This window comes from Kogia breviceps, chromosome 6 (assembly GCF_026419965.1).
Source record: "Kogia breviceps isolate mKogBre1 chromosome 6, mKogBre1 haplotype 1, whole genome shotgun sequence".
NCBI classification, from domain to species: Eukaryota; Metazoa; Chordata; class Mammalia; order Artiodactyla; family Physeteridae; genus Kogia; species Kogia breviceps.
The window spans coordinates 116,031,990-116,056,959 of NC_081315.1; the positions used below are offsets into that span (position 1 = coordinate 116,031,990).

Below are 24,970 nucleotides of genomic sequence, written 5' to 3' on the forward strand. Positions count from 1 at the left end.
TGTTCCCCAGTACAATCACAAACTCTCGACCACCTGAGGGGCAAAGTCCCGAGCAGTCCCGAGTTCACCATCAGACCTCTGCAAATCGCTCGAGCTTCATCTCCCCTCACGTTCATCTGGCATAGCAGCCCAAACAAACTACCTACAGCTCCCCAAAGACCTGAGTCCCTCACATTTCCATGCTTTCGCAAATCCTGCAGCATCTCCTCCGTGAAACAGTTTTCTCCTGCAAGAAAACTGACTCATCTTTCATGACGCATTTCAAGCAGCACTTCCTCTGTGAATCTTCCACAGCACCTTTATATACACGTACCTAATCACTTGCCTCAGGATACTGCAACCGTTCGCATCTCTATGCTCCCACCAGACTACCTACTGACTCCTCAAGGATAAGAACTATCAGGTTTATTTTTACAACCAAGATGCCCAAGGTTAGTGGTGACAGAGAAGAATACACATATCCTACAATATATGATTTGGTCCAAGTATTATCATGAATTTTGACATGACCTAAGCATAGTCCGAACCTCATTTTCATTTTTAGTGCTTCTGGGGGTAAGATCAACAAAAGTGTTTCTCCATGTTATGGAAACAAGGGAGCCAAAAAACAGATCAGCGTATACTTTTAGATACCCAGGTCTCAGCTTCTTGCTCTCCAAATTAGGTGTTACTTTCTCTTTTTCCAAGAGTTGCAAAGCTTCCCAGAAAGCACAAGAATATCACTGTTACTATATTACTATGAAAACTGTTTTTTATCCAAGAATTCAGGAACTCTAACAACTCTCATTCTCTCATACACTTCATTATTCAGGATACCTTAAACTGACATATTGACACTGACCCCAGTGTTTCAGGAAAATGAAAAGTACTAGTCCTCAAAGAACCTTTTAGGACTCCTGCCACGAGTGAACCTGCACGATTAACACTCAGTCTCACACTTATCTATAACCCTTACAGCTCAAATTTTGTTTTTGTTTTTTAAAAAAGTCTAAGTAACCATCCAGATGTATGATACAGTACTAGAATTGCACTATTATTTACTACACTTACTGAATATTTATTACACATCAGGCACTATGCTGAAAGCTGTGAATGCATGATTTACCTAATCCTCAGAGCAACCCTACGAGGTAAGGTATTATCTGAGCTTGGAAGATTAAGTAAATCGGCCAAGGTCCTAACAGTTAACTGGCAGTGCCGAGATTTCAGTCTCTTGTTTCTAGCTTCAAAGCCGCTGTGTTTAACTACTACACCAACTCGCCTGTTCTTTCATACCTGGGCTTCCTAAGGGGCTATGCTATCATTTAACAAACACTAAATATCTACTGTGCTCCAGGATCTGGGCCTGGCATCAAGTTATAAAGATAAATCAGATGTAGTCCCAGCCTTCAAAGAGCCAGTGGGGTTTAGACAGCAAAGTACAGTGGGCAAGCGCACAGGTTCCACTGACACTGTCTGGGTGCAAATCCTTGCTCTGCCATGTAGAGTGTGTGAGGTGGGGTGATTGACACCTCTGTTTCCTCACCTCCACCCTCCTCATTGGGTGATGAGAACTAAGTGAGCTAATTCACATAAAAGCACTTTAAAACTGTTACCAGTACACAGTAAGTGTTCAATAAACGTTAGCTGCTATTATTATCAATATTATTATCATTTCTGCTGCTATTAGCACCATCAACGAAAGAACTGGTATTTATAATAAAACAATGTGCTATGGTACAGTAACAAGGGCACCAAAGACAGGTACCCAACAAAGCCTGAGAGACTTAGGAGGAAGAAATACCCAACCTGAGTCTCAGAGCATGAACAGGTGTCAACTGATGCTGAGGCGAGGCTAAGAGGAAGGGGAAGAGGGCCTTCGAGGCAGAGGGAAGCAAAATTCTCATGGTGAGAAACATGATTTCTTTTCACAGAAATACAAAAAGTGAATTAGTAGTGCTCTATGGTCTCTAAAATAAGAAAGAGTGTGATGAAAGATGAAACTCAAGAATTGTGAACAAAGATGCCACGATAGGACACATGTTAAGAAACCTAAGATTCTCCCTGGTGTTTGATGTATGTTGAGTATTTATTATACGATGTTTGAACGGAAAAGTCAAACTTGAAATAATTTGGCCATTGACTTGTTCAACAACTCTGGTTATACTTTTTTTTTTTTCTTTTCTTTTTTTTGCGGTACGCAGGCCTCTCACTGTTGTGGCCTCTCCCGTTGCGGAGCACAGGCTCCGGACGCGCAGGCTCAGCGGCCATGGCTCACGGGCCCAGCCGCTCCGCGGCACGTGGGATCCTCCCGGAACGGGGCACGAACCCGCGACCCCTGCATCGGCAGGCGGACTCTCAACCACTGTGCCACTAGGGAAGCCCTCTGGTTATACTTTTGAGGGGGGCGGTGGGTGTGTGGGTTATAGCAAGCTTTTCAAAAATGAATTTACTCAGGAAGTTGCGTCACAAAAATGTTGTAGGTTAATTGTTTTAATTTGGATTTAGCCTCAAAGTACATGTCAGTGTTTAAATTATTTGCTTTGCCTGACACCATATTCTCAATACGCGTAATGAGAACAGCAATGGCGCAAAAGCCACATACCTGAGTATAAGGTGATATAAAACTCGTGATGCATACTAAGCCAGCATCTGCAAACAGCTTAGCAACTTCCGCGATGCGTCGAACATTCTCTTCTCTGTCTTCAGGACTAAAGCCAAGATTTTTATTGAGACCTTGACGAATGTTGTCGCCATCCAAAGTGTAGCATGGAATACCGTGGCAAACCAAGTACTCCTCCAAAGCCATGCTTACTGTGGTCTTTCCTGCTCCCGATAAGCCTGGAAGTGAACAGTCCAAACAGATTCCATACATAAAGTCAGGAGGATAAGTAATAAAGAATCTTAACCACAGGCTTAATTATATTCATTATTCAGATCAGTCTCTTAGCAACACTGTCTAATATTTCTCTGTAAAATTTTACTACATCTGAGCTAGAAAAACACCTGTAGTTTAAATATAATAAGCATTTATGTTTTTAGTAACTTCAGTCTAACCCCAAAGGTATCCTAGAAATCACCGAGCTACAAAGGCTTAACCAATTTTAATATTACACATGGTTGGGTAGATATTCACTTTGTCCTCTTGTTACCACTATTCTAAAGCTGCATGCCAATTTTAAAAGAAAGTTATATGACCAAATTATTTCTGGTGAGGGAAGAAAAAGAAAGGACAAAAGTAAGTGAAATAAACATTAGAAAGTTACCTCTATATCCTAGGATCAACACCTCCCAAAGGCAACCATGATAAAAGCACCTGGGAATCCAATTTATAATATAATTAACCTTGAAAGAATATCCTCATTTCACCTTCGTCTACCAATGTTTAGTCACTAAACGATGAAGAGTGAAGGAAAAGGAAAGAGTACATTTATGCACTAATACTTGCCACCTTGGTGAGTGTATCAGAATTCACAACTAAGATAGGTACTTCCCCGGTAGTCCAGTGGCTAAGACTCTGCGCTCCCAATGCAGGGGGCCCAGGTTCAATCCCTGGTCAGGGATAGATCCCACATGCCACAACTAAGAGTTCGCATGCCGCAACTAAAGATCCCACATGCCACAACGAAGATCCCACATGCCGCAACTAAGACCCACTGCAGCCAAATATATAAATACACAGATAGATATTTCAAAAAAAAAAAAATTAAGATAGTTATGAGACAAGCGATAAAACACTGAAACCTAATGTACTGATACTTTGACATGCTAGTATAGAAGGTTAACTGAAAAATCAATTTTAAAAAGGATGATATGTTTAGAAGATCAATATAGTATTATATGGTTTCTACATTAAAAATGTATATTAACATGAATACAGCAGGTAGTATTTTCCAAAGATTGACTGAAAGCTTGTTTACAATGTGACACCGCCACTGTCACACCCAGAGATAGAGTATTTCTCAGCCCTTGAATCTGGGCTGGACTCAGGAGTCGCCTGTAGCCAAAACAATATAGTGAAAATGATGAGCATGACTTCCAAGACTGGGTCAGAAGAGGCTATTCAGCTTCTCTTTGGATGTTTAATTGGGGAGAAGCCAGCTGTTAAATACTCTGAGACCACCGTGCTAGAGAAATCAGAAGTAGGTGTTCCTGTCCATAGCCTCAGCCAGGTAAGCTCCCAGCTGACAAGCAGCTTCCACTGGGGAGTCATTGCGGACACCCAGCCAGTTGTGGCTTTAGATGACTGGAGCCCAAGCCAGCATGACTGCAGCCAGGCAAGACCCAGGGGGGAACCGCCCAGCAGAGCACTCCTGAGTTTCTTACCCACAAAACAGTGAGCAAATTAAAATGGCTGTTTCGGACTTCCCCAGTGGCGCAGTGGTTGAGAGTCCACCTGCCGATGCGGGGGACGTGGGTTCGTGCCCCGGCGGCTGGGCCCGTGAGCCATGGCCGCAGAGCCTGCGCGTCCGGAGCCTGTGCTCCGCAACGGGAGAGGCCACAACAGTGAGAGGCCCGCGTACCGCAAAAAAAAAAAAAAAGGTTGTTTCACACCACTAGGTTTTGGGTAATTTGTTACATAGCAACAATGACTGAACAAAGAGATGGAGGTTGGGGAGACTAGGTGTTTCCGTTCTTTGTTATTGTTGACCAGTTGAACACTAAGTATCAGGGGAAAAAAAACTGAAAACATCAACTTCTTATACAACAAAGACAACCTAATCAACTATACTCCAATATAAAATAAAAATTTAAAAAAACACAAAGGTAACCTAAACTACAATTAAAGTGTCTGTTTATACATACATGTGTACATGTATGTATTTTATGTATATATTTAATTTGAAACAAAGAACAGACACTGCTGAAAACTGAACTAATGACACAGAAAATTTCACTGAGATGATTATAGTGAACATAGACAAAAAGGCTAGGAAATCAAAGTGGTTAGAGAAAATTAATACATAATGCAAGACAGATAATCCAAAACTAAGATAAAGAAAAACTGGTATACCAAAGAGAATCCAAATGTACTAGATTGGATAGTGTCCTCCCCAAAATCCACATACACCTGGAACCTCAGAATGTGACCTTACTTGGAAACAGGGTCTCTGTGCATGTAATTAGTTAAATTAAAATGAGGTCACACAGGGCTATGGTGGGCACTAAATCCAGTGACTGAAATCTTTATAACATAGGCCATCTGAAGGCGAAAGCAGAGACTGGAGTGGTACCTCTACCAGCCAAGGAACGCTAAGGACTGCCAGCAGAGCCAGACGCTAGGAGAGAGGCATGGAACAGATTCTTCCCCAGAGCTGACAGAAGGAACCATCCTTGATTTCAGGGTCCCAAACTGTGAGAGGATAAACTTCTGTTGTTTGAAGCCACTCGGTTTGTAGTGATTTGTTACAGTGGCCCTGGGAAACTCATATACCAATCAGTGTAAAAATACAAAACCAGAAAGTTTATCTGAAATAAGATGTAAGAAAAAACAGTGTTCCAAGAAAATGACATACAAACCACTCCATACCTGGACAGATCTGGTTAAGCTACTGAATTGCAAGAAAAAGAAAGAAATCATGACTTCCGTTTCCAGCAATATCAAAAAAAAAAAAAAAAGTGAAGGCTATAAATTTGACAACATAATTAATAATCTTGATCTGATGAACATATATAGAATACTGCCCACATCAGGGGTACACATTTTCTTTACAAATATACATTTATGAAACTGATTACATCCTACACTGTAAAGCAAGTACCAAAAAAAATCTGATAAAGTATTTATAAGCATCATTAGCAGTAAAATAAATGGAATATACTATGTTTAAGAAAAGAAGTACCCAATATTCTAAAGATCAATTTCCTCCCAAATTGACCTTTAGATACAATGTAATCCCAAATCAAATCCCAACTGGATTTTGGTGGAATTAGTTAAACCTATTACAAAATTTATACAATACAAAGAGCCAAAAAAAAAAAAAAAAAGTCAAGACATTCCCAATGAAGAAGGTAAGAGGATTTACTCCACTAGATTTCAAGACTCTACAAATATATAGTAATTAAGACAGTGTTGGCAATAATAGAGTAATAGACAAGTATACCAGTGGAATAGATCAGAGCTCCCAGAAACAAATCCACACATAAGTGGAAACCTGATCTATGACAGCTGGCACAGAAGATCAGAGAAAAAGGATACCCTCATCTTGGGACAACTGATTATCCATATGGAAAAAAAAAGAAAATGGATCCGTCCCTCACACTACACACAAAAACGAGAAAAGCAAAACTTCCAAAAGCAAATATACGAAAAGAAATAATTCTTCAGGCATGCAGATGAAAAAAGGAAAGCTCCTTAGAAGAAGAAAAAAAAAATTGATTAGTCACAACATTTAATAGAAGAAATGTCTGCCTGTCTTTTACGACAACTTGACTGGGTAACACATATATTTGGTTCATACTTTCTTTGTCCTGGAATTCTCAAAACATCACTCCAACATAAAAACTCAGGGAATTCAGAATCCAATGGAAAGCCATCTTATAAAAACCACTGAACAAAAAAACTACAGACCATAAAAACCTGACTCAAAGAAAGAGCTCATGAGTGGGCATGCCGTAATAAAAGAACTGATGGGAAGGTGGTAAGGGTGACTCAATTTACTTACAGAACTCAAATGCAAACACCTATGGAAATTTAAGATTTGGAACAGAATGTGTCACAAGCCTAGACAATATAAATGTAACAATTTAACATCAATCTAGACTTAAGAATGAGGAGATGGGAAGAACTCAAAAATGCTCTCTTCTTTCATACAGACCTATCTACAGTTGAAATTTTCAATTTATAAAAACAGAAAATGGGAATGCTGTTTTTTGGCAATCAGCAAAAGTTTTAAGAATGGGCAATATCCATGTTGACAAAGACACTGGAAAACGGACCTTCATCCACATTCGGAAAATAAATAGGTATGAATTTTAGTGGGTTGTATGGCTGTCCGCATAACTGATGCCAACTTGGCGCTTCTCTGTCATCAAGGCTTTGTAGTTAACAGATTGTTTAATGTTCATTAGGTCCAGGTGGCCTCTATGCTCTGTTAGTCCCCAAACAATGATGAAGACCTTCGCTCATATATTCCTGGTGCCCAGAAGATTACTTACCCATTCATAAATCCTGACTTAGGAATACCCTTCCTGTTTCCAAGCACATACCCCCGTACCCTAGGTTAACTATGAAGTTGTCCCAGTGGCCCCTCAGCAGTGCAGAGTGCAGCTGTGAATGTTTCCAGATCACTGTTTGCCAGATCCCACCCTGTGAATAAGTTACTCTATAGTATAAACTGATCCACTGATTATACGGAGCTGCCTGCCTTGCTTTTCAGTCTCAAGATTCCTCCTCAATTCAGTGGGCACTTTTCATTCCCTCTGTCTTCCAGCAAGGGTAAAGTGGCAAGATGCAACAAAATTTGATTTAAAACTCCTAGAAGCGAAAAAAGATCCATCTTTTTTTTTGTGTGTGTGGTTCACAGGCCTCTCACTGTTGTGGCCTCTCCCATTGCGGAGCACAGGCTCCGTACGCGCAGGCTCAGCGGCCATGGCTCACGGGCCCAGCCGCTCCGCGGCATGTGGGATCTTCCCAGACCGGGGCACGAACCGGCGTCCCCTGCATCGGCAGGAGGACTCTCAACCACTGCGCCACCAGGGAAGCCCAGATCCATCATTTTTAAAACCACCTCCAAAACCTGGATCAATTTACCCTCTCAAAGAGAGATTCTGGGAATATCAACACAAGAATCAATCAGAAGCCAAAGCAAAAGAAGAATCATTAGAAACTGATTCTTTACCACTCATTCTTTCTCTTCATATGGTCTACATTATTAGCATCTTGAAGGCAGAATCCAGGTCCTATTTGCATGCAGAATTTTATAGAATGTAAGGTAGTTATCAACTAGAAAGTAGTTTTAAGCTGCATTCTGATTTTTCCCCTTTAACAGCAATTTTGTAAAGAACGAAAGGAATTACCAAAAGAAAATATGTTATTATTAAGCAACTTTGTTAGTTATATATTATGGTGCTCCAGATACAAGAACAGAGCTCAAAATGTAAGTATCCTTGCTCCTGGCTCAAGGCTGTCTATACCACTGCTTTTGAAATAGACTGGTTTGTCTCTCCAGACCATACCTGTTAGCCAAACCGTGCAACCGCGAAAGCCACCTCTGGTCCCCACCACCTGACCTCTCTTGTTCCTGCTGACGTGGTGAGCTTGATAGGTGACATTAGTTGCCCTCTGCATCCCCTGGAAAAAAAGAAAAAAAGAAAGAATTCTGGTTTACCTGAGTCCCTTAAAAGGTAAACACATATTCCTTGCAAACATACAGTAACTGCCCTATGTAACATGCCAAAGGCAAGGAAAAAGATTAAAACTAATGGCTTTTTCTTTCTTTGGAGTACCTGGCACAGTGTTCAGTTCTTTACATACACCAGTTAATTAGTCTGCAAAGCCCCTCAAGGATACAGAAACTCCTACCACTGTGGTTTTCCAGATGAACGGTGTTAAACCTGAGAAAAGTTTAATAACTTGCCCCAGTTCCCCCAACTGGTAAGTGGCAGACTCCAGAGCCCAGTCTTCTCACTCATTCATTCATCCAACCATTGTTTCCTGAGGCCCTACTAGTACACCAAGTGAACAAAACAGGGTCCCTACTCTCATTGAGCTCATTCCACTGGCAGGAGACAGACCAGCAACACTTAATTATTAAATCAGAGAGTGACAAGTGCACTCTGAAAATAAAACAGGGTAAGAATGGAAAGAGAGATAGGGGATGAGTGTCTCTTCAGGCAGGATGATCAGGAAAAACCTCTGAGAAGGTGGCATCTGAGCAGACTCCTCAATGAGGTGTGGAAGGGATGTCTGCAGGTATCATGAAATGCATGATGAAAGAAATGGAACGTAACTGTTGTTCTCTCAAATTTTCTTCTCCTTAAACCAAAAGGGTATAAAATTACATAGGTCTCAAAGGATCTTAATAGACGTTTCTCCAAAGAAAAAAATACAAATGGTGAATAAGCACATTAAAAGATGCTCGACATCATTAGCCATCCAAGAAATGCAAATCAAAACCACAAGACACCACTGCACACTCATTCGATGGCTATAATCAAAGAGACAGGAAATAATAAGTGCTAGTGAGGATACAGAGAAATTCGAATCCTCCTATGTTTGCTGATGGGAGTGTACAGTCACTTTGGAAAACAGAAGTTCCACAAAACATTAATTATAATGATCATATGTCCAAATGATTCCCACTCCTAGATTTATGCTTACAAGAAATGAAAACATGTCCACACAAAACCTGTACACATATGTTTTAGCAGCATGATTCATAAAAGCCAAAAGGCAAAAACAACCCATTTGTCCATCAATTAATAACTAGATAAACAAAACTGTCTAATTGTATAATATATACATACAGTGGAATATTATTTGGTAATAAAAAGGAATGAAGTACTAATACAACCTACAATACAGACAAACCTCAAAAACATTATGCTAAGTGAAAGATGCCAGTCACAAAGACCACGTATTGCATAATTCCATTTATATGAACCATCCAGAATAGGAAAATCTAAAGAGATAGAAAGCAGATTAGTGGTTACCTCAGGCTGGGATGTTGGGAGAGGAATGTGGAGTGACTTCTAATGGATATGGGGTTCTTTTCTGGGGTAATTAAAATGCTCTAAAATGGACTGTGGTGATGGTTGCACAACTGTGTAAATATCATCAAAACTACCAAATTGTACATTCTAAGTGGGTAAACTGAATGGTAGGCAAATTATCTCAATAAACTGCATTCTAAAATTTAAAAAATGAATCACATAGCCTCTATTTTCTCCTCCTATGGAGCAAAAACATAATTTAGATTCTTTTCAACATGTTATGCCTTTATAAAATAAGTGTCAGCATTCTTTTAATAGGGTGTTTCTATTTGATACTGCATATATAGCTCTTATTTTTTTTAAGACAGTTTTATTCATCATTCACTCAAAGATATCTACTGAATGCACACTACATGCTTGACATTCTTCTAGGCGCTGATGAAACAGAAGTGCACAATACCAATAAAATCACTGGCCTCCTGGGGCTTCTCTAGTCTTCCCTCCCAGGGCAGAGGTTCTCAAAGCGTGGTCCCTAACCAGCAGCTTTGGCATCTCCTGGGAACTGCTAGAAATGCAAATTATCAGGACCTGCCCTAAGCAGACTAAGTCAGAAACTCTGGGGTGGGGCCTGACAATCTGCATTTTAAAGCCTCCAAGTGACTTGGATGCCAGTTCAAGTTTGAGAACCACTGGACTAACAGGAAAAATAGAGGCGAGAAAAGAAAACACCAAGATAAATAAGGAAATTATGTAAGTTAGAAATAAGTATCAAAGAGGGGGAAAGGGCTTCCCTGGTGGCGCAGTGGTTTGAGAGTCCGCCTGCCGATGCCGGGGACACGGGTTCGTGCCCTGGTTTGGGAAGATCCCACATGCCGCGGAGCGGCTGGGCCCGTGAGCCATGGCCGCTGAGCCTGCGCATCCGGAGCCTGTGCTCCGCAACGGGAGAGGCCACAACGGTGAGAGGCCCGCGTACCGAAAAAAAAAAAAAAAAAAAAAAAAAAGGAGGTGCGATATTTAGACAGGGTGGCCAGGGAAGGCTTCAGCAAAAAGAGGATATTTAAGATCTCTGATGACCTCTGAGGGAAGCACCTTCCAGACAGGGAACAGCAAGTGCAAAGAAAAGTGAAAAAGTAACTGGGGAAATGCAGAATGATTGCTGGGCAGTCCCAACAAGCCGTCTGGAGGCAACGGTCATGCATCTAAAACAAGAGCAGTGGCCATGACCATGTTTTCTGCAGCCACGGGAGTGGCTCGTTGAGGCACGGAATAGTCAGACAGATTCACCCTTGGCCCGGAGGTCTTCAAAATGGGGAACAAACACCCTCATAGGTACATGAACACGGACTTTGTCAAGGGACCATTTCCATCCAGATCTTCAACTTCCAGATGTGTTCTTTTCTAAAACTGGTTGGCCTGAGAAGGTGCCTGAGGTTCAGGATCTCTTTCCCCCTCTCCCTGCACAATCCCCCTAGTGTACGGGAGAAAGCATCTCTGCCCATCTGCATCTTACTCTCACTCACTGCCCTGGGGGTGTCCTTGGGAGCCAAAGGGACAACTTGACAATTCTTTTAATAGGCCCACCACAAAAGCTGCACCCCTCCCCCACTAACCATCTCATTAGCAGATGTATCCATAGTTCCAATAATCACGAAGAATTCTACTATGGGTCTCCCGAACCATTTCATTTCAATTAAACTGATGAAGCAAACATACTTTTCCAGCTCTGCATTTCCAGGATTTTAAACAAAACCCAGGGTGTCGGACCCAGGCATCTGCATCTCCCGGGAAGCAGCGGCCCCTCTTTCCTGAGGTATCCAGTTTTAGCTCCCAGGCACGCAGCCTGGGAGGAGAGGAGACAGGAGCTGGGTCTGCTGGAAGGGGACAGGACTGGGATAGGGGGACAAGGAGGGTGCTATACACATTAGCTGCCTACACTTGCAGAACCTGTTTGACTTCGTCATTTTGTTTCTGGATTTTTTTCCAAGTTACTTTGTTTGGGGGCAAGAAGAAACATGTATTTAATGAGTTTTAATTCATTTTGGCACCATAAAATATCTTCTGCTTTTCTTTTTAAATTGAGTAGAATGTTTAAAAACTGAGAAGCTACAAAATGCTGAGGCTGTGGTTGAGAGAAAATATAGGATAAGAGATTGTTTTAATCACTAGAAAAGTACGCTCCCTCCGGGCTTCTTGGCCTGCTACGTTAAAAAAAAATCCTGGCAGTCAATATGGCAGTCTGGGTACAAGGAGGCTTACTGTTTATGTATGTTTGATATTTTCCATATTAAAAGACAAACTTAAAGAAAGATTTGCCACAATCTCCTACCTCCCGGTTTTTCAGAATAAATCAAAGAGCTCTTTTTAAAACTATTAGAATTGCAAGGTGGTGGGTGTATGTCTGAATTTTACTAAAAATCTAAAGGTCACTTCCATATGTAATCTTCTAGTTCCCCTTCCCCTCTCGTTTCCTTTTCCACCCACTCTAGCCAAAGCCTTCCTATAATCCCGGCAGGAAAACATGACATTAGTGGGTGCATCAGTGAGTTACTTCCTTCCAACTCTCCATTCCTGTTCTCAGAGTCTTCAATGCCCTAGTTTCTATTCACAGAACAATGAAATCAGGCTTATTCTTCTCTAAGAGTCTGGGTGGTTTATAGTAATATTTGGCTTGTTGTACATACACCCAAGGCAGTCCCTGTAACATTTACTGCCCATAGGATTCGTCTGTTATTTATGGACCATTTTATACTGTGTCTTTTTGTATATAATTTTTGCTTCCTTGGGAGAATAGGTCAAGCACTATGAGTTATAGTTCTCTGTGTTTTTCACAACACCCAACCTCTTTTCTTGTGCCTACTCAGTGCTCAGTAAAAGTCAGATATAAGGCATTTATTTTAAAGCGTAATTTGTGTTCTCTGTATAACTTGCAAATGAAATGATGATTGACATTCAGAAGTCTTAAGAAGAGCGGAACTGGGACAATTCATTTCAAAAGAATTCCTTCTCTTTCTACGATTGGGACGAAATGACTACCAGTCCTGTTACTAGGCTAACGTCAGGTGGCCTCTCATATTTGTGGTGTACATTTCCTACACATTCTACAAACTGCTGTCCTCAACACCCACACGAGTGGCCCTGTGCCCCTTTCTGACCCATCTTAACTTCCACATGGGCTGTTTTGTTATTTTATCCACTTCCCTATGGGACAAATTAACTTCTCCTATGATGCTACTTAGAGAATTTCATGGTTTGTGAGTTTATGATGATTTTATGAAGAACTCTGCATTTTTCAGTGAAATTTGTAAAGGCACAGAAAATACACCACATATCAAGCATAATTCTGGACTTCAACATCCATCACTCACCCCACCACCCATCTTAAACTGACTGCCAAGCACTATATTCTTCCAAAGAGAACACCTGAAATGGTAACACGGATGTGTCTTTTATATCCCAAGATATACTGTGAGTAAACTGGAGAGACGGTAGAGTACCATGTGGATAAAATTGAAAAGAATACAATGAGAAGAAAGCTTTAGCTCACAGAGTTATTGATAACTGAAGTTAATCTTCTGAACGTTAACTTTAACAAGCCAAAGACAAACAGCAAAAGTGAGGCTCATACATTCCTGGAGGTTAAGAAAACAACTTGAAAAGGCTACACTTAAAACCTTGCTGCTACAAAGCATGGGGCACAGCCAACACTGGCAATGACCTGGTTGCTTCTCAGAAAGTGAATCTCAGGCCCTACCCCAGATCTCCTGAATCAGAGCTAAGATACTGGCATGCCTATTCAATCACCAATTGTCATGCATACACTCCGCATATACATTATGGCTCTCCAACTCTAATGTTTTAAAGATTAAAGAACACTTAAATATTTACTTAATGGATATTTTAAACTGTCAATACTTTTAATGGAAGGGGCCCTGAATGACCTCCAGTTGGGAAGTCCAGCCAGAAGAGATTCCTAGAAGTCAGAAATGAGCCTGAGACTACCTGTTCATTCATCATTTGTTGATGGATCCCTCCTAGATACGGGGAGGAAAAACGGATCAAAAACATCTCAGGGAAGGAGACAAACAATAAAGAGAGAAAGACACCTTTACACTATGACAGGCCCCTACCTCCCACTATGGTGACAGGGGGGCTTTCCCTGCATACACGATGGGGATGTGTCCTCTACAAGTGGCTGTGCTTTTGTGTACTTTACTGTACAATACTAGATAGAGTACAGTAGTACAGTATCTTTATTTCGAGCCCAGGATGTCTGGAAGCAAGCGTAAAAGCAGCAGTGATGTGGCCAGTACTGTACTGTAGTTTTCAAGGTACTGTACTGTAAGATTAAAAATGTTTTATTCTTTGTGTTTGTTTTTTATTTATTATTTTTGTGAAAAGTGTTATAAACCTATGACAGTACGGTACCATATAGCCGACTGTGTTAGTTGAGTACCTAAGCTAACTTTGTTGGACTTACGAACAAACTGGACTTACAAATGCGCTCTTGGAACGGAACTCGTTCATATGTAGGAGACTTACTGTACATGAATGTTCACAGCAGCATGATTCATAGCAACTGAAGAGCAGAAACAACTCAAATGTTCTTCAACTAATGAAAGGATAAGCCAAATGTGATACATCCATAAAACATATTATTCAATCATATAAAGGAATGAAGTATTGATACATGCTACAACATGGATGAACCTTGAAAACATTATTCTAAGTCAAAGAAGTTAGACACTAAAGGCCATATATTATATCATTACATTTACAGGAAAGTCTAGAATAGGGAAATCCAGAGACAAAAAGTAGATTATTGGTTGGCAGGTGCTAGAGAGGGGGAAAGAGGAAGAATAGGGAATGACTGCTAATGGGTACAGGGTTTCTTTTTGGGGTGATGAAAATGTTAAAAGTAGATATTGGTGATGGTTATAAAACTGTAAATATACTAAAAACACAATGAACTGAACACTTAAACATATGAGAGATAAAGACAGAGGGAAGGGATACAACCATCAAAGAAACTACTGAGAAGAAAAAGAACAATGGTTGCAGTCAACTAACTAGATTTCTATATGTACTGTCCAATATTTCCACTGTTTACTCAGCTAAAACTTACTTGGTAGAGAACTGTGCCCTTAGGAAAGGATATTTCATGGAAATAATTACCACTTAGGTAAATACCGAAAAAAAACAAGCAAAAAAACCCCACAAACAAACCAATCTCTTCATTTGAACTAATTACTTAGTAATTCACTTTCAAAACAATTCAGGGTTGGATCTTACTGTTTTGTTGTTGGTATGCTATGGGTAATTGATCCATCTCAGAGCAAAAGACGGTAACATCCTAGCTGGTGGAGGAGAAAAAGCTAGCGTCAGATTTTATTTTAAATTACTAGTTTTGCATTTCAGAGTTACCTCATTTATTTCCCCTTTTTCTTACTCAAAGCAAAGAATAGAACAGGGTTTCTCAACCTCAGCATTAATGACTTTTGGGCCTCGGCATTAACGATAATGCTTTGCTGTGGGGACTTGTCCTGTGCACTGCAGGATTTGTAGCCGCATCCCTGGCCTCTACCCAACAGATGTCAGAGGCAACCCCCCCCCACACACACACACACACAAATATAACAACCAAAAATGTCTCCAGATATTTTCCAAACACACCCCTGGGGGCAGTAAATTTTTACCTGGTTGAAAATCACTGGAGAAGAAAACTACTCCTCAAAGGTCAATGTAATAGAGCCAAGTTGGGGAAGCTTATTTCATATTTCAACTCTAGAGAAGCCACTATGCTAAAGGGCAGGCTAACTGACAGCTGGGTACCCTGCCGGAGCCAGGACTACAGAATTGCCCAAAACCGTGATTCCGAAGTTGCTACCATCTCTCGAAATTTCCTTCCCCAGGGAAGAAAGTAAGAACAAATACACGAGTACAGAAATACATACATAAGTAGGAAAAAATGTCAGCAGCCATTCCAAAGTAACTATCTAGACCTGTCCAGTATAACTTTCTGAGATGATGAAAATGTTCTATACTGCACAGTCCAAAACAGTGGCCACGAGCTTCCTATGGAAATGTAGCACCTGAAACACGGAACGTTTCATCTTATTTTAACTAAATTTAAGTTGCCACAGGTGGCTAGTGGCTACCAAATTGGACAATGCGGATCTAGACCCTGCTGTCATTCTCCTCATTCTTGTTGTCAGTCAACACGGAGTACGTTCTTGGTAGAAGTCCAGTTCTCCTTCTCCTTTAGGCAACTTTTCCAGCAGTATCTCCCTAGCTTCCAGGGAAGGAAACTCAGCAGCTGCCCCTGCACACAGCCAGGCCAATGCTCTGAAGGAGGAATATATGGCTTTCCATATGCTGTGTGTTCCATTTCTGCAGGCTTGCTTCATTTTTGGACCACCTCAGCCTTCCCCCAAATCCAGAACGGGCTGCTGGCCTTCTATGAAAGGCATCGAACAGTATGAGGGACAAATTGTTCAGAAAAGGTAGAACTGATAAAAAGGGAAAAATATCTCATTCATTTATTTGCTTTTCAATTAACCCTCTCCCAGGTACAATGTAATATCCAGGACCCTTTGCTGTCTTTTTACCACTGCATCCCCAGCACCTGGAACAGAGGCACACATAAAGCAGGTGTTAAATATTTGATGAATTAATAAATAAGAACACCTTAAACCGTGCTCATAGGCCAGCACTAGAGTGCTTTAAATGTATTAAATAACTGGAACCTCATGATAACCCTATGAGATATGCCCTATTAGCTCCACTACAAGCTATGTTTCATTACCCACATTATTACATTCGAAGACAGTGAGGCACAGAGGAGTTAGGCAACATGCCCAAGATCACACAGGTAGTAAGTGACAAAACTATAATTTTAATTCTACCACTTATGGAGCTTATTCTCTTACTTAAGCTGTGCTAAGTTACTAGTAAGTTATCTAAGACTTTTAATAACAGAAGTACCCAAGTCTACTTAGCACCCTAACCCTTATCCCCATCCTGTTATACAAGGAGAAGCTCCGTGTAGATGCAAAACCTCTATAACGAAATATGATTACACGATACACGGTAACAGCAGAGTGCAACATAACACAGAGGTGCACAAAGAATTCAGCCTATGCGCAACAGTGTGTGGACACAGGAGGTTGCAGTTTCGGTACAGGAGCCCGAGGCTCTGAAGACTTCCACAAGTGATAAAGGTCAACAGGCATCAGGGCAGAAGGAAAGGCTTGTGTAAAACCCTGAGGACGTAAGGTACAGAAGGAGAGTTGGTGCCGGAGATATGGAGCTATGGGAATTGGGGGCGTGGAGGAGAGAGGGGAACGGAAAGGCAAACCAGAACGAGATCGTCGTTACGTGCTTCCGAACGGCAATGCTAGATCTCAGACTACTCTGTGGGTAGTAGGGTCCAGCTCCACTGTAAAGCGGATCCAAGCAAGGGATTTGGCCCAACATGAGTCTACAAAATAGGTGAGTGACACCTGGGTCTGAACTGAGGGCCAGCTAACACACAGTTTGAAATGTTTTACGGAAGGCAGATGAAAACCGGTCCCAATAGAGAAAGGTTCAATCAGATGTTAAATGATACTCATTACACCTGATGCTTCGCCAGGCTGAGATAAGAGGAGGCTAAAGGGGCACGTTCATTCTTGGTTTTCTTTACTATTCTTGTAGGTACATGGAGACACCTCCCTTCTCTCTAGTATATTCTCTAACTCGAATTTAACCATCAAATCTTTATTTTCGACCTTAACCTATGTGCTGTTCACAGGTCCCGACTGAGTTTTTAAAATGTGGTTAGTAAATGTAAAATAGACAGCTAGTGGGAAGCAGCCGCATGGCACAGGGAGATCAGCTCGCGACCACCTAGAGGGGTGGGATAGGGAGGGGCGGAGGGAGACACGGGAGGGAGGGGACATCGGGATATATGTATACATACAGCTGATTCACTCTGTTATACAGCAGAAACACAACATTGTAAAGCAATTATACTCCAATAAAGTTGTTAATTAAAAATAAATAAATAAATAAAATGTGGTTAGTCTGAAGTGAGATGCGTGCTAAGTTATAATACATACTTATGTATATTTTTAAATAATTTTATATTGATTATGTTAGTATTCAACTCATTTTTATATTGCGATGACAGTACTTTAGCTATACTGGGTTAAATAAATATTAAAATTTATTTCAACTTGTTCCTTTTTACTTTTTTTTTTACTATGACCTCTAGAAAAATTTAAATTACATTATGTGGCTCATGTTATATTTCTATTGGATAGCCTTGTTCTACCGACTATCTCTACTGAGGCCATCTGTCCCTTACATGCAGCATTCTTAATACTGGGTCCACCTTTTACAAGCTCTATGACATCTCTGTGCCTCAGCTTCTTCATCAATAAAATGGAGATACTAATTGGAATCAAGAGGATAACTAACAATAACAGCTAACACACGTAATACTCAGACTGTAACAGCTAACACACACACAACACAATATGCCAGACACTGTTCTAAGCATTTTTCATATGTTAACTCCTTTAATCTTCACAATATCCCTGTGAGGCCATCACTCCCATTTTATAGATGAGAAAACTGAGGCACAGAGCAATTAAGTGACTACCTAAAGGTTACACGGTTAGTAAATAGTGAAGCCCAGGTTCGAGTCCAGGAAGTCAGTTCCAGGGTCCTTGCTTTAAACCACTGTCTCTCATGATACCCACCTCAAAAATGGTACAGAAATTCAATAAGTTAATTTAGGAAAAAAATTTCAAACTGTCTCCAGCACACAGTAAACTTTCCTTCAGTGTTTAACTATTATCACCATCACTCCAGCCCTCAACCTACTTCCCAAATTCCCTGCATGCCGCGACTTTTCTCCTCATTTCCCAGGATTAAAACCTCAGGATCCTCTTTTAATACATCTCCCTCTTTCATTCCCTAACTCTTTTCAGGTCCTTCTTACTCAACCTTGAATGCTCTTATCGCATCTATTCTGCTTTTCCACTACCACCTTAGCCCAGTACTCTGTACCCTCACAACTGTATGAATTAATAGCAGTAACAAGACAAAGACTTTAAGCGGTGTTCATGTACCAGGCATTCTTCGAGTCTATCAATTCATTTAAACCTTACTATAACCCTGTTTGTTCTCCAGGACTTCTACATCTGAGCTCTAACAGTGTCTAATTTCTTTAGCAGACCCGTCTTCCTGCAATACCAATTTCATCATGTGATGGGAACTTTACAGGTGTCTGGATTAGCTACACGTGTCCCTATCAGTTGATGTATGTGAGAGGAAAAGATGATGGGTGTTCCCTACCGGGGCAAAGAAAGATTTACAAGGTCCTGAAAATTAAAAATTCTAGCCTCATCCAAAATCTCTCACAGAATCTAGTCTCAACTCAGCAGCCAAACGTTAACAACTATACAACCTAGCCCCATCCTGCTCATTCAAACTTATCTCCAGTCAACGAAAACCCTCCAGAGTGGTTAAACAGGTCTCTTCATTGTTCCTGGAGTAAATAATGGTAATTATTATTATTTATATTCTTTATAATAATATTATATATTATTATAAAGAATATAAATTATTTTTATTATTAGACCTTATTCATACAGTTCCCTCTGCCTCAAAAATCTGAGCACAATTCTCCTCCATCACGCCCAGACTAAACGAATCTCCCCTCTAAACTGTGATAAGACAGCTGTCTTACCCCACTCACGGGGGTCTATAATGATATATTCATCATCCGGCAAATGCCAACCACAACCCCAACCAGGCCCTGAGCAACTGGAAGGCAAGCACTGAGTCCCTCATTTCGCACCTTCCCCGTGAGCAGCACATGCCTCTACAAAGAACACGCACTTATTTGGCAAATGGAACAGTAGACGAGTTACAGACGGTGTAGCTGAAATGACATGTAAATACGGTTCAGGCAACCGTATTTCCCTAACCGGGAAATACCTCAAGGTAACAGGAGCAGTAGCAATAGTTTCATAGCAGTGTTATCACTGCACTCTCCAAGTCATTATCTTCTTTACTCCTCAAAACTCTCCAGTGAAGTACCACTACTATACCTTTAAGTCAGCTGAGGTTTAAAGAAGTCGAGGGTTTTTACTCAGGATCACACAACTACTACACGGCAAAGCTGGAACCAGAGACCAGGCCGCTAGTCCAGCGCTCTTTCCAATGGTCTAATTCACCTTTTATCTCTTCTCCGTCCTTATCACCTAAGGAAGAGTTAAATAACTAAGGGGAAAGGAATCGGGTGAGAATACTTGGTAACAACAGATGTGGTAAATTAATGACTTGAACATTTGTCTGCAATGGCTTTTTTTTCTTTGACTCACCAAGGGTAATGGCGATTTACCAGGCTGCATTTAAACATCACGATCTTGCTGTACCGTGAAATAAAAATTTCCACCCAAACTTAAAACGAGTATCTTTCCGGCCTCCAGAGCTGGACATCACCTGCTCCACCCCACCCCCTCTGCACTTACAAAATCTTAGCTTAAGGCTGTTTCTTACCAAGAATAATTAAGGAAGCAAGCAACCTTCTGAGGTTGTTTAACCATCACAGCAGACTGGCAGTCCTTGCTAAACGTTATAAACCATTAGTTTCCCCACACTTTACTGTTTCCATGTTATTTGCTGGATATTCCAATTTAACACCGAATCACAAAGAACCTCAGTTCAGGGCAGTCTCAGCTCATGAATGGCCGCATTGTTGGGTACTCTCCCTTCACGCTGAAAGTCAGAAATGGAAAGACATGGAGATGGACCCAAACCTGGGCTCACTTCACTGGCAGAGCCAAGAAAAACCAGGAAACGTACCAAAGACGCCTGCCTCTGCCTCCTCCGCAGACCTTCAGGCCACTGGAGGGGATGCGGGCAGCTCCCCCTCGAGGGATGCAGGTTTCAGCAGCAGCCAGCTCACTGCCGAAAGAGCGTCCTCGAGCTCTCCTCTGAGGCGAGGAGCTGGAGAAGGGGGCGTTCTTTCCGACGGACCCTGGATCGGACCCCCGCCCCCGCCGCGCCACTCCACCCGGCACAACCCACCGCCCCAGGTGGAAGGCGCCGCGGCCTCGGGTACCACCCCCAATTCTCCAGGGAGGATACAGAGGAGGCGGAAGGGAGGCAGCGGCTCCGAAACAAGCTGCAGCCGGAGCCTCCCAGAGTATCCTCCGCACCTCTGCTCCGACTCACCCAGTTCTGTGCGTTATTGCTCAGCTTGACTTTCTTGCACAGGCTACCGGGAACCTCCATGGCTGCTCAGCGCGCGGGTGGCCGCGTTCTCAGCGCCCAGAGAGTAGTTGGAGGATGGGAGGGTGGCGGGAGCGGGACGGGAAGGCGGGGTCTCCTCGCGACAGGGCTTGCACGCGCTGTCGTAGGCACGGGCTCGTGCTCGCGGCTCCGACTGAGCGGCGCCTCGGCCCCGCCTCCGAAATGGGTCCGAGGCAGAGGTGTGTGGGGTGGGGCGAAGCAACAAACGAGAACCGGACACAAGGGCTGGGAGCGGGGCTTCAGGGCGCGCACCGACGCGAGCGCGCACGACGCTCCTCCCTCTTGATTCTGAAAAGGGGCGGGGTCTGAGAAGGTAGTCGTGGAACTTCCAGGGTCCCACCCCCGCTCGCCGCCTTGCGCTGCTCATGCGCAGAAGCTGGAAACGCGTCCCAGGCCTCGACCTGGAAGGACAAGGAAGATACCAGGTCCTCAGCTCTTTGCGGGTTTGGCTGCCTGCTGCTGTTTACTAGATGGCAGAAGACGTTGACGTGGTCTCCCGGCCCTCTGGTTTTTCCTCCATAAACCCGGCCACCAGTTTCCTATCCTCCATATTTGGGCCCTCCTCGCCCTGGCCACATTTAAAAAGGAATTTTCCAGCTTCGCAGAGGGAAGATTTGCTAAACAGCTTATTCTCCACACGTTCCACTTAGCTTTAAAATTCTACTCAACGCACAGTTTCAAAAAAAAAAAAAAGTCAATACCCCATCCCTGGACATCAGTAATTAATATCTCTCTGGGTTTAGTGGTTATCGGCAAGGTGCCTCCTTCCCCACTTGCAGATGTCTCCAGGAGATTTCTGTCGGATGTTTCTCACGCGCTAAGCCGAAAAGAGGCCTCTATTTTATTAGCTTCTCAGGAAATCCTTAGAGGAATGAAATCCAGGCTGAGGGAGGGCCCTTGGTTACCACAGAGTAGAATGTCCATGGGTGGAGGACATTTTCAAATTCACCGAAGTATTCCATGGCTACTTCACAGGAGGATGGACTGCCGATGGAGGGGAGCCTGCTCTAGCAGTTATCTCGCCTTCCACCCCCAATACCCTAAGGGCCTTTCCATAGCTTGTCCCTGGCACCAAGATAGTTGTTTAAAATGCTTCTCCTCCATAACACAATGCCCTACCCTACAACTACACACCAATCCCTAAGGCCTGACATTACTGCCTCTTTGCTGGAGGACAAGAGGGAATGAAAAATGCCCACCAAACTAAGAAGGTCTCTTGAGACTGAGAAAGTGAAGCAGGTGGCTTCATGTAATCAATGGATCAGTTTATTATACAGTAACTTACAGGGTGAGATCATGGAGGACTATGATCCAGAAGCATTTACAGCTGCATCCACACTGCTGAGGGAACATTGGGACAGTTTTGTTTGTTTGTTATTTACGGTACGCGGGCCTCTCACGTTGCGGAGCCTGTACGCGCAGGCTCAGCGGCCATGGCTCACGGGCCCAGCTACTCCGCGGTATGTGGGATCTTCCCCGACCGGGGCACGAACCCGCGTCCCCTGCATCGGCAGGCGGACTCTCAACCACTGTGCCACCAGGGAAGCCCTGGGACAGTTTTATAGCTAACCTAGGGTATTGGAGTAGTGCTTAGAAACAGGAAGTGGGTTTCTAAGTCAAGGTTTATGAACGGGTAACTAGTCTCCTGGGTATTGGGAATATGTCAGCAAAGGTCTTCATCATTGTCTGGGGCCTAAGAAAGCATAGAGGCCACTGGGTCCTAATGATTATTAAACAATATCTATTAACTTCAAAGCCCTTGACGACAAGAGAAGTGATTTACTGCAGAGTACAGTCCTGGGTAGGGTCAGTGGAAGGACAGGAGGAACTTCTACAGGCCCAAGTTGCCATCAGTTATGGTGACAGTCATACATTCTTTTTTTTTTTTTTTTTAAATTCTTATTTTTGGCTGCATTGGGTCTTCGTTGCTGCGTGAGGGCTTTCTCTAGTTGTGGCGAGCGGGGGCTACTCTTCGTTAAAGGTGCGCGGGCTTCTCATTGCAGTGGCTTCTCTTGTTGAGGAGCAGGGGCTCTAGGCACGCAGGCTTCAGTAGTTGTGATGCCCGGGCTTAGCTGCTCTGCAGCATGTGGGATCTTCCTGGACCAGGGCTCAAACCCATGTCCCCTGTGTTGGCAGAGAGATTCTTAACCACTGGGCCACTAAGGAAGTCCCAACAGTCATACATTCTTAATAGCTAGCAAATCAGTCCCCTGTTTATTTACCCCACTGCTACTGTGTTAATATTAGGCCTTTCCTATATCCAGGATGAATCACAACTAATCCCTGTATCTGGGCATCCTGTGCATCTGCTGCCCACACACTCCATTCTTAACATTGCTGTCAGAGTGTTATTTCTAAAACTTCAATCTTGTTACTTGACCTCAAACTGTCAATGGTTTCCTTGTAGCTTTTTCTTTGGGGATTCTTCATTTGCAGTCTGTATATAGAACTTAATTTCATTATATTTCTAAACTCTGCCAATAGCAGAACGAGCTTAGAAGAGGATCCAAAGCTTCAAATGAAAACACAGCACCACATTTGGAATCAGCCATTTCTCTAAGGAGTCCCAGGATTCCTGGTTTTCAGAAGGGAGTGGTATTTAGATATCACAATCTGGGCTTCTAAAACTGTTTAGTGCTTCTGAGTCAGTCCATATTTCTGGACTTTTTCAGTGAAAGACTTTTTTCAGGTAAAATATATCATAAGTTTACCTTGATACTATCAATTCAAATGTATTATTTCAGACATCATTCATGCAAATGAGCCTGAAACATCCTGTCAGATCCAAAACAAGGAATTATCAAAAACCACTAGGATTATGGCAAAAGGAATCGGAAGCCAAACTGAAGAAGCTTTCCCCTGTCAAAATTACACAATTAGAGCACTAAAGGGATAACATCTATAAGGTATTGAAACAAATCAAATATGTTTAAATCTAAATGTTCATAATGATGACAATTTAAAAAGAACTAATTGTCACACTTGGAGAATGCTGACAAACCAACTCATTGTTTTGAAAACTTATAAATAAAAGGAAAGAATTAAGCATTTACCTTGGCTTCCATCACTAACTGTAAGTCAGGTAATGAAAAAGCTGATGAGAGGAAGTTTTTCTTTGTAGACATACAGCTAATAAATTAGGAAGGAAAGGTAGATTTTATAATGTCACCATTTTACAACTTTAAATAAAATAAATGGATAAAGACAATGGTCCTCAATGGCTGCTAAATCATGAAAATAAAGAACATTAGAACTTTCCTGCTTCCTGATGAAGTATTAATGTCCCCCCAAAAGTTAAAATTGATCTTAATCAAGTCTTCAGGTTTCATTATCAATTTATAGCTAATGCAGAGAAAAGAGGAAGATGTAAAATCACCATAAATGCAATCAGTCAAGTCCAAACTGTGAAAAACTATATCATAAATGACCTGATTCTTCAATAATTCAAAAATAAAGAAGAACTAAAGATTAAAAGATAACTTATGAGAACTATCAAGCAACTGAAATACATGAACTTATATGAACACTGCTTCAAACAAAAAAATCTTTTTAAATACAGGAAATTTAGAGAGCCCCTAGACTCTTGATATTAAAGACATTCTTTTGGCATGATAATAGCCTTGTTATTATATCTTTAAAGGAGTAATTTTAGAGATACATATTGAAAGATTTACCAATGAGATGGCAATGCCATAGGTATTCAGGAAACAAAATTGGTCTCCTGGAATTAGAAACAAGATAGCAGGAGTGGAAGAAAAGGTGAAGATATCTTTCAGAATGCAGAGCAAAAATCCCAAAAGATGAGAAATAGAGGAGAATTTTTAAAAAGAAAGAACAGTCTAGGAAATTTAAGATCCAAATATTAAGAGTTCCAAAAAAGAGAAAACCCACCAGAGGAAATAACCAAGGAAATTATTCAACAAAATTTCCTATAACTGAAGGATTTTAGACATTCGTTGAATGTCCAGCTCAACAGATAAAAATCAAATAACACAAACCACAGCACTATGAAATTTCCAAACCGTGTTCCCCG

At 41.9% G+C, this 24,970-nt stretch overlaps 1 protein-coding gene across 2 annotated transcripts in view; it reads right to left on the reverse strand.

Annotated features, from left to right (window-relative positions):
- Positions 1–21,233, reverse strand: part of PAPSS1 (3'-phosphoadenosine 5'-phosphosulfate synthase 1) — a 113,048-nt gene extending 91,815 nt beyond the window's left edge. Inside the window, exons 1-3 of one of the 2 annotated variants that reach the window (XM_059067669.2) lie at positions 20,860–21,233; positions 8,158–8,272; positions 2,585–2,820 (exon numbers count right to left, since the gene is read on the reverse strand). In XM_059067669.2, coding sequence (XP_058923652.1) covers positions 2,585–2,820; positions 8,158–8,272; positions 20,860–20,919 — 411 coding nt within the window. In that variant the 5' untranslated portion in view covers positions 20,920–21,233. Of the gene's footprint in view, positions 1–2,584; positions 2,821–8,157; positions 8,273–20,487 lie in introns of both variants that reach the window. The other variant, XM_059067672.2, reaches the window with a different exon arrangement.
- Positions 21,234–24,970: the final 3,737 nt, after the last annotated feature.